Raw genomic sequence first — 10,779 nt, forward strand, 5'->3', positions numbered from 1 at the left:
ATTGTTGTTTGGCGGGTCCTGGCTGGGGATTCGAACCCGCCACCTTAGGTGTACGTGGCTGGCGCCTTAGCCGGTTGAGCTATAGGCGCCGAGCCTGTACTTCTAAGTATACAAATCTTTCACTTGTTTAGGTTTATTTCTAAGTATTTTATTCTATTATAAATGGACTTATTTTCTTAGTTTTCTTTTCTGTTAATGTAATGTATTAAATGAAGCTCTTTTATTTTTCAGTTAACATGACATTTCTAAAATCTGTTACTTAGCTGAAATAAGTGCTGTTTCATACTGTAGCCCTGTGGATGTGCATTGTTTTCCTACAAAGTTATCTTGGGCATTTCTTGGGCTATAGATACAGATACTGCATAAACATGAATTGATAGTGGACAGCAACAACTGCAGAAGGCCTTCAAAAAGGATGACAGGCTCAGCGCCTGTAGCTCAAGCTGCTAGGGCACCAGCCACATACACCAGAGCTGGTGGGTTTGAACCCAGCCTGGGCCTGCCAAACAACAATGATAATTACAACCAAAAAATAGCCAGGCATTGTGGTTAGAACCTATAGTCCCAGCTACTTGGGAGGCTGAGGCAAGAGAATCGCTTAAGCCCTAATAGTTTGAGGTTGCTGTGAGCTGTGACACAATAGCACTCTACCTAGGGCGACAAAGTGAGACTCTGACTGAAAAAAAGAAAAAGGATGATAGTAGTTTCTCTGGAGGGTTGTGTGTTTTTTTTGTTTGTTTGTTTGGTTTTTTTCTTTGGTTGTTGTTGTCATTGTTGTTTAGAAGGCCTAGACCTCCAGCCTCTGTGTATGTGGCTGGTGCCCTAACCACTGAGCTATAAGAACCAAGCCTGAAGGTTTTTCTTTTTGTTGCTGCTGTTGTGATTTTTTTTTTTTTTTTTACATTTTACTGAGGGAACTACTTAAAAAGTTTTTGTTTATTCACCCAGAAATTGGGCCTTTCAGTTAAGTATTAATAAGAAGAGAAACTAAGGAAGTTTGATGTATACTGATTGGAAAATTATTATTGGTTAATATATTCAAAGCTTTTTAAGAGGTAAAAAAGGTTTGGGCAGTCAAGTTAAGACTAAGTGTTTACAATGAGAAGGTGAAGGTTTCAGCCTTCAGTGAGTACATTAGGAGTTGGGAGTAAAAGACCTATGTTTAGGTTCATTTTAAAGAAAACTGGCCACTGACCTTGTTTAAAAGGCTAAAGTGATCTGCATGACTATTTTCTTTGAGATTGGATTAATTGTAGAAAAGCAGTTATATTACAGTTATCTATATTACTTGATTTGATTTTCATGTTGGGGGCAATAAGGGAAGATGAGGATGTCACGCCCTTTCTAAATTGTTTTCTCTTAAGAAAAAATTAATGAACATGTTTTAAATAGTAGCTTTCCCTTAGTCAGGGTGGTTAATAGTGTTAAATATTAATGCAGTGCTATTTTTGTAAATGAATGTTTTATTCCAGGTAAAGTACTTGAAGTTCTAAACTGTGAATTTTACTTTTTATGTAATAATATTGGTAGTTAAGTCTGTTGGGTCTCGTGTAAAAGCTAGATGTGTTCATTTTAGGGTTGTGACCAGAAATATGCATGTTCCTCTTTTAAAAATTAGTTTAAGAGATTCAAAAGCATGGTATTTGTATTTCTAAAAGTAAACTTACATTTAAATAATTAACACTGGGACAGTGAAGCTGGGTGTGGTAGTGCACACCTGTACTCCCAGGTATTTGGGAAACTGAGGCAGGAGAATTACTGCAGTGAGCTTTGATTGCAATTGTGAATAGCCATTGTCCTCCAGACTGAGCAATGTAATAAGACCCTGTCCCTTAAAAGAAAAGTTATTTTATCATTCAGTTCTATAACCTTTTTCTGGGTGAGATACCATGATAAAATATTAGACAATAATTTTATGATAGCTCAAAAGAATGAAAATGAGACCCAAAGTGGGTTTTTCAGAATGATTGTTTAAAATGCTAATTTTATAAATTTTCCAATATTTAGAAGCCGCTGGAGTTCTGGAGTGGGTGGAAGTGGAGGAGGATCCTCTGGTAGATCATCAGCTGGAGCTCGAGATTCACGTCGACAGACTAGAGTTATTCGGACAGGACGGGATCGAGGGTCTGGGCTTTTGGGCAGTCAGCCCCAGCCAGTTATTCCAGCATCTGTCATTCCAGAGGAGCTGATTTCACAGGTATGGATTATAGAGCACATAACGTAAGAGAATAGGATGAGGTAAGGTTTAACTGAATACGGTGTGTTGTAGATACAGCTTCTATCATGAATTGTGAAATATTACTTTTCTGCTTGATCTTAGAAAGTTGATTTTGATAAACAATTTGATCAAAAGAAAGTATAGTACTTATTTTTTATTTTAGGCCCAAGTTGTTTTACAAGGCAAATCCAGAAGTGTCATTATTCGAGAACTTCAGCGAACAAATCTTGATGTAAACCTTGCTGTAAATAATTTACTTAGTCGGGATGATGAAGATGGAGATGATGGGGATGATACAGCCAGTGAATCTTATTTGCCTGGAGGTTGGTGGATCATTATGATGGCTTTCTTATTTCTGGAGTGTTCTTATGACTGGGGAATGGAATTTGAAAGTATATTTGATTTTTTTTTTTTTTTCCATGACTATTCCTTTTAAGGTGGCTAGCTGTTTCTTGTTGTAGAGCTGCTTGATTTGATTGCCATGTTCCTTTTAAAGGAAAAAGGGGAAATATATTTGCTCACTGGGCTTGTACCCAGTCCCAAGAAAGACATGGTTGTATAGACATAACTTTGTCACTGGAGTACAGATGACTCTAGAATGTTGTTTTGTGATGATGCCCTTATAACTGAAAATATGTAATAACGGAACTGCATTTAGATCTTGCTGTCTCTGTAATGTCATTAAGTACTGCATCTTAAAGAGTGATAGTTCTTTATGATTATTTAGTAGATGGCTCAGGCAACAATTATGCACTTGATGTTCCTTAAAATCTATTTTTAAAATGTTAATTTTATTCCTGGGTATTGCTTTTTACCCCTTGTTTTAATGTATTTTAATTTTTAGAAAATTTCCAGTGGTCTACGGATGCTTTTTCTGTAGCCAATTCAGTGATACTTGTTTGTTTCTTTTATAGAAGATCTTATGTCTCTTCTTGATGCTGACATTCATTCTGCCCACCCAAGTGTCATTATTGACGCAGATGCCATGTTTTCCGAAGACATTAGCTATTTTGGTTACCCTTCTTTTCGTCGTTCATCACTTTCTAGGCTAGGCTCATCTCGAGGTAATTTTGCATTTTTTTTCTATTTGGTCACAGGCTGGCTGTATGGAAGGGCAGTGGTAGAACTGACAGTATTTGAACTTTTAATGTTACAGTAGATGAAGTCATTGCTTATTTGTGTTTTTGGATGCTTTGTCTTTCAGACAAGTTATTTTTGACTTTGAAGAGCCACAGTAGAATTTTAGAGATGACCTTATTTAACATTGTAGAATATGTATCAAGGATTACAATTTAATCTAACTGTATGTTTAATTAGGAATATGGATTCTGAACTAAAAGCAGAATTCTACTTTATATTGACATGCAGCATTCAGAAAACAAGTCTCCTTAGCTTATTCAACTAAAATAAAGTGATTACTTTGTTCATTTTAAATCCTGGTTAGATGAAAGAGTAAAGTGTGAAGAAATTTGTTAGAATGAAATTGGCCAGTATTAAATACATAGGAATAGTTTATTAAAATGTTCTTTTCAAAAGTTTGAAATCCTTAAAAGATACAGTATGAAGTAGAGGTTAGACGATAGATATTGAAATCATTAATCCTGCCTCTCCTTTTATGTTTGTAGATAGTTTTAGCTTGCATTGTAACTTTCAGTCAGTATTTTTACTTTCCACAATTAAAACTACTTAATTGAAGACACAGACAAAAATCACTGAATATAGTGATCATTAATAAACTGAAAAAGATGCCATGTTATATTAAGAGCTTAGTACAGATACCTAGTATTTAAGTCTTTGTTACCTTAAAATCAATCTGTGATGCTCTTTTAATAGCCAGAATATATGAAAGAATTTGAAGAATTTAAAAATAAAATCATGAGGCTCGGCGCCTGTGGCTCAAGCAGCTAAGGCGCCAGCCACATACACCTAAGGTGGCGGGTTCGAATCCCCAGCCCGGGCCCGCCAAACAACAATGATGGCTGCAACCAAAAAATAGCCGGGCGCTGTGGCGGGCGCCTGTGGTCCCAGCTACTTGGGAGGCTGAGGCAGGAGACTCGCTTAAGCCCAGGAGTTGGAGGTTGCTGTGAGCGTGATGCCATGGCACTCTACCCAGGGGGATAGCTTGAGGCTCCGTCTAAAAAAAAAAAAAAAAATAAAATCATGCTCCATTACCTTAGATGTATGAAGAAATGCATTTTCAGATACTCCACGTCTAACACAAACAAGTAACTCCCTTTTTCTTTAAGTTCATTTTATGTAGGCATTACTTAACAGTTTGAACCATAGGAAATAGCCAGTACTTGACCACTTTTGTTTTGCATATATGGCCGTTTTATATGGTTCACTGTAATTTTGTTCCTAATCTTTATTACTCAGTCTTGGAAAGTTTATTTTGGTTACCTTATTTTACAAAGAAATGTATTTGAGCAAACTGAAAAAGACTGATTTGTAAGACAGTTGCAGGGAAGCATTTTAGTAAGTAAATATTTTTCTATAAAGATTCTGGCTCTTTGAAAAATTTTAAGAGCTCGTCATAAAAATCTAACCTATAACAAAGGCTTGGATTGTCAAAAATTTTATTATCAGTTTATGTTAATGGATTTATAGCAGAAATCCTGTGCATTTTTTCATTTGTTTATGTGTCTTAACATGTTGAAATTCTAATTTACGCACATTTTATAATATATAAATAAAAAGTTTACTGAAAGCATTTCTAATGAAAGCCCAAAATTTTAACTCCATTTAAAAAAACCCCAATTCAGTACAAAATAAAGCAATTTTCTAAAAACATATAGAAAAACTATAGAAAAGTCTACCAATCTATAGTTTTAAAAAGTTAGGTTTTAATTTTTATAGTCACTTAAAAGGGTTACTATTTTGAATGTTGCATGTCAGCCTCATTAGATAGACATTTACATAAATTATTTTTGTGAGTAGCTAAACTGCTGTTAGTTGCATCCTGAAGGGTCTTTACTAGAGAGTGGCTTACTTTTATCCCACTGGTGTGACCCAATTGCATACCAGTTCTCCTTCTTCCCTTAGAGAGAGACTCTGAGCTGTTGCGTGAACGTGAATCCGTTTTGCGTTTACGTGAACGAAGGTGGCTTGATGGAGCCTCATTTGATAATGAAAGGGGCTCTACCAGCAAGGAAGGAGAGCCAAACATGGATAAGAAGAATACACCTGTTCAAAGTCCAGTATTGCTAGGAGAAGATTTACAGTGGTGGCCTGATAAGGTAATTGGAAAACATTTATACATTTTTCCATTTAAAATGGATCCCTGATGCCCCCCCCACCCCCAACCTTGGATCTCCATTTTATTTATTTGATTTTTATATTATCATTCCATGAACAAAAGCACTAACATGAAGTGATATTTTTGTTTTTGTTTTAAAATAATAAGCAGAATATCTTTACTTGGCATTGCATGAGTCATCTCTGTGAGATGTGTTTAGCGGTGCTATTTTTCTTTCTACTTGATGAAGTAAATCAGCAAAATTGGTAGTTCTAGGTAACACATAAGCATTCTGTTCCAGGACTTCTTTTCTGGTAATTACTCCAATAATTGATGTTACATTCTCTGGTAGAAATTTTTTCTGTCAGATTTGTAAAGTCAGGTGGATACCACTTTCTGCAGGGCAAGCTTTTGGTCATTAGTAGAGCATGCATGTCATGACAAGCTTAGGGATCTGTATTTCTTTGATTAGTTTGCTCTCCCACTTAATGGCAGGGAGTTCCAATAGATCCTTTGGTTTGAATACTGTGGGAGACAGAGCAAGATGAATAGGAATAGAGTAGGAGAGTTCTGCTGTCTGCATCCTAAGGAATAGTGCGATGACTCGATTCTAGAAAACATCTAGGATTTGTTAAGTTGGTTTGAATCTTTAAAATCATCAGTGCCACAGCGAAACAGAGTTGATGCACCTCTTGTTGATATGTATGTTTCATTGTAAAAGTAATTAGTAATTCATCTTTGAAGATTATTATCGGAAGCCGTATGTTTCCACTTGTTTTTTTCAGTGTGCCTGTTTCTTCTGCTAGTTGTAGGGAATTTTCTTAAGCAGATAAACTAGAAGAATATGGGAACTTTAAGGTTAATTTCTAGCAGATAAGAATTTGATATGGATTTCTTTTGTTTCTGAAATTTGAATTTGGGATATTGAAAGAGAAAATGTTATTATTAACTTTCCAGATTTGTTTCCATAGTTATTGTGAGTCTTGATGTAGTTCATTTATTTTTCTCTGTATTCAGCTCATGTGGAAAGTTTGAATACAAGAAAGAACATGAATTTTAATCAGTCTCTTTGGAAGGAAAAGGTTATTCTGTTTTCTTTGAGAAAGCTGCCAAACTTTCCCTGAATTGCATTCTCTTATTTCCAAAAAATTAGAAAAGTCCCACGTTCTACTTATGTTTTATATGGTAGAGAGTGATTTACACCATTAGGCTCTTAATTTTTTGTTTTTGTTGTCATCGTTTTTTCTTTTATGTACACTATTACTGTTCCTATTTTTCTGTCTGGATCATGTTAGGGCTATGTCTATTTCAACTGGCAAGAAGTAATAGAGGACTCGTGAATCATGTTTTAGTAGTGCTATCTCATATTAGTCTAGGCTTCTTTATCATCTATTATATTTAATTAATGAAAGTTTTTTTTTAACATATACATGTGTTTATGTAAGGTTTCCACTTTTTGCCTTCACAAAATTAAAAAGGCTTAAAATCTTTAGCCTCTGATCTTTACTGATGGGCACACTTTTGGGTACTACTTGTTTTCAGAGACAGTTCCTAAGTGCACTGTGGCATCATAGTACTATACAGACTCTCTCAGGATGTCATTTCCTCAGTTCTTTAGATACTGAATGAAAGGAAAATAGCAGTATATGAAAGAAACTATATACAGTCTTATATCCTTTTTTTCTATTAAATATTTGATTCTGGGAAAGGAAATACCTTATGGCCTCAATAAAACTGTTAAGGATTATCATTGTCATCAACAGATACCATTAGAGCTTGTTTGCAGGGTCAGTGCTGTCCTCAGAGAATATAGAGAGCTATTAAAGGGAAATAAGACCTTGCTTTCAGGTAACTTTAGGGCAACATGAAATCTGTTATATAGGGGAACAGGATAAATACCACACGAAGAAACAGGCAATATGTGAGATCATATTGCTTTCCCAAGACAGGTGGCAGTATTTGATGCCTAGAGAGTGAAAGGTTTTCAGGGAAAGCTTGATAGGTGATGGAGAGGTAGGTAGAGAACACAGGAAGATAGGGTGTCAGAATGCATATGGTATCTACCACTGTTTCAAGGAGTTACCAGTGGTAGAAGAGACTAGTCTGCAGGAGTAAGGGGTGGGTCTGTTGAGAGTCTGGTAGAAATTCCTAGCTTGGGATAGTTTGACTCCACCATGCTACGGACATAGATTGAATGATTGCTTCTAAATGTGATGTTTGCTAAGTACTGGAGCTATATTTATCACCTGAAACAGCTACTGAGCCTGACCTTATGAAACTTGAAGTCTAGCTCAGAAATAGATGATGATTACTCATACAAATTAATATTTATTCTTTAAATGTGGAGACATCTTGGTAGCTTTTGCATTGTTTTGACAGAATAGTATATTTCTACATCCCTACCATATGAAGTCTGCTAAAGAATAGTCCTAATTTTGTATATAATGGTAAACTTGGAATTTTATAGCTGGAAAAGTTCTTACAGCTTATTTCTGATCCATTCATTTCTATGGATGAGGAAACTGCATGTCTTGGGTTATGTTCAACATAGCTTCGTAATGGCAAAGCTAGTGGTGAAGCCAAAAATTCCTGATTAGTTTTTTTCCTATGGCATCAAGTTTCCTTCTAAACATAGGAAGTAGTATTACTTTTTTGTTTGGGGTGGGAGTTCAAAATATGTATCCTAGCTTAATTTCAGAAATGACCTAATCTACCATTCTTTAAATATTAAGTGTGGTTAATATCCATAGTAATGTTCATTCTGACTTTTCTTAGGGTATAAGAGGCATTCTATTGGTAAAATTACTGGATTAGTAACTAGTTTTTCAATATTTAGAGAAACAAATAATTCTTAATTTTACCATATTTCCCCAAATTATTCTTTGAGTTAAATATCAAAACTAATATTATCATAGGAATGTTGAAAGCCCATGGAGACAGGTGAAAGTCATGTCATTCAGTCATTATTAATTTAGATGACTTGATTAAATATATATTGTGTGTTAGGGTAAGATGCTAGATGTTAGGATAAGAATTTTTATAGGGAGAAGAAAAATAGTGTTAATCCTTTTGAATAAGTACCATAGTAGAATTAAGCCCAAGAGGCTTTAGGGAAATTGTAAGAGACCGTATGGAGGGACTAAAAAGAATATGGACTCTGGAGCCGTACTACTGGATTTCATATCTTAATCCTGCCACTTGGCTATGTGATCTTGGTTCAGTTATTTAACCTCTTTCTACCCTGGTTTTCTCATCTGTAAAGCAGGGATAATAATGATTTTCACCTTATGGGATTACTATGAGAATTAAATGAGTTAGTATATGTAAAATGTATAGAGCAAGGAGAAGTATGGTCCTGTTCCAGAAAGACAGAACAGGCATTTCCTGTAGGTCATGGGAGGGTGAGAGAGCCCAGTGCAGTTTGGGTATTACCAGTTAAGGTCCATGTAGCAATTGTATTTTATCTGTCAAGTTCTCTGTTAGTAGGGAATTAGGCACAGGCTGAAAAGATACTTACAGTCAGTGCCCCCTTGACTAGAAGGCATATTATAAAAACCTTTCATTAACAGTAATAATTTAGGGTAATAAGAAACTAACAAATAGTCCATGTGTAGCAAAGTGAGAAGTGGTAGGAATGCTTTAGTCAGTACTGTTAAGTCCAAGACTGTGATACTCACAGTTGAACTATCCAGATCCCCCCTAGAATCCATCTTTTTTCCTTATCTCTGCCCCCCTCCCCTCTCCTCTTCCTTCCTCCCCCTATTCTTCTCCTCATCTTATCCCTACCCGCAGTGCATCTAATGTTTTTAACTGTTTTTCTGGCTTGTATGACTGCCCATTATATTTTGTATTTCTGGAAATAGCTTTGATAATTCAGTTTCTTTGATTAGAAGAGGTAATCTTTCCATTAGGTAGTAAAGCTAACATGGCTTCCTTTTTTACTTCTGTTGATTTTTGAGTTTATTTTTCTTAGCCTAGGAATTATTTATTGTATTTACATGTAGTTGTAACTATATATGTTATGTGTTTATATTAAGCTAATTTCAACAAGAAGCTAAACCAGACACATTTTATGAAGCTAAAATCACCTTGACATCTAAGCCAGACAAAGGCACTGCAAGAAAGAAAACTATAGATGCCTAACTCTGAACATAGATGCAGAAATCTTCAATGACATATTAGCAAACCAAATTCAACAATACATTAAAAAAAATTATATATATGACCAAGTGGGATTTATTCCTGTTGTACAAGGCTGGTTGAACATACACAAATCGATTAATGCAGTATATCACATTAGCAGTATAAAAGAACTACATGATCACTCTTCTTGATACAAAATAAGCATTTGACAAGGTTGAGCATTCTTTCCTGATAAAAACTTGAAAAGTTTGGTTCTGGAAGGAAAGTTCCTCAACGTAGTAGAGGCCGTTTATGAAAACTCCACAGCTAACATCATAATAAACTGAAAGCATTTCCACAAAGCTCTCTAGTACAAGGTAGAGATGCTCACTGTTGCCACTTCTTTTCAACATGGTACTGAATGTACTAGCAAGAGCTGTAAAACAAGAGGAAGAAATAAAAGCATCCAAATCGGAAAGGAGGAAGTGAAATTATTTCTCCTTGCAGATGACATGATTCTATAGATAGAAAACGCCGAAGATTCCACCAAAAACTGTTAGAACTAATAAAGGAAGTTTATTAGAGTTATAGAATACAAAATCAACAAAAGATTAAATAATAGCATTTCTATACATTAATAGCAACTTAACTGAAAAAGGTACCAAGAAAACAAGCTCATTTACAATAACATAAAAAGAGGCACTTAGGAAAAAATTTAACCAAAGAAGTGAAAAAGATTTGTATACTGAAAACTAAGAAAGAAATAAAGACACAAGCAAGTGAAACAATATTTCATGTTCTTAGATCAAAAGAATTAATATTACAATATTTGTAACACCCAAAGCAGTACACAGATGTAATGCAATCACTATTAAAATTCCAATGGCATTCTTCGCAGAAATAGTAAAAATAATCCTAAACTTTGTTTGGAACCAGAAAAAAGCCCAGAAAGCCAAAGGAATAATGAAAAAGAAAGAAAAAGTTGGAGATATCAGATCACCTAATTTAAAATTACATTACAAAGTGATAGTAGTCAAAACAGCCTGGAGTTGGCATAAAAATAGAAATGTAGGCTTAGGACCCGTAGCTCAGTGGTGAGGGTGCCAGCCACATACACTGAGGTTAACAGGTTTGAACCTGGCCCAGGACTGCTAAACAACAATGACAACTACAACTGGAAAAAAAAAAAAATAGCTGGGCGTTG

The 10,779-nt window shown here is 35.2% G+C and overlaps 1 protein-coding gene across 3 annotated transcripts in view; it reads left to right on the forward strand.

Annotated features, from left to right (window-relative positions):
- UBR5 (ubiquitin protein ligase E3 component n-recognin 5) overlaps window positions 1-10,779 on the forward strand; it is a 153,338-nt gene that overhangs the window by 62,413 nt on the left and 80,146 nt on the right. For 2 of the 3 annotated variants that reach the window (XM_023517422.1, XM_023517434.1), the window contains exons 6-9: window positions 2,008-2,197; window positions 2,382-2,541; window positions 3,133-3,282; window positions 5,243-5,454. In XM_023517422.1, the coding sequence (XP_023373190.1) occupies window positions 2,008-2,197; window positions 2,382-2,541; window positions 3,133-3,282; window positions 5,243-5,454 (712 nt within the window). The remainder of the gene's footprint in view (window positions 1-2,007; window positions 2,198-2,381; window positions 2,542-3,132; window positions 3,283-5,242; window positions 5,455-10,779) is intronic. The other variant, XM_023517425.1, reaches the window with a different exon arrangement.

This window comes from Otolemur garnettii, unplaced genomic scaffold (assembly GCF_000181295.1).
Source record: "Otolemur garnettii isolate 467f Iridium unplaced genomic scaffold, OtoGar3 scaffold00004, whole genome shotgun sequence".
Lineage (NCBI taxonomy): Eukaryota > Metazoa > Chordata > Mammalia > Primates > Galagidae > Otolemur > Otolemur garnettii.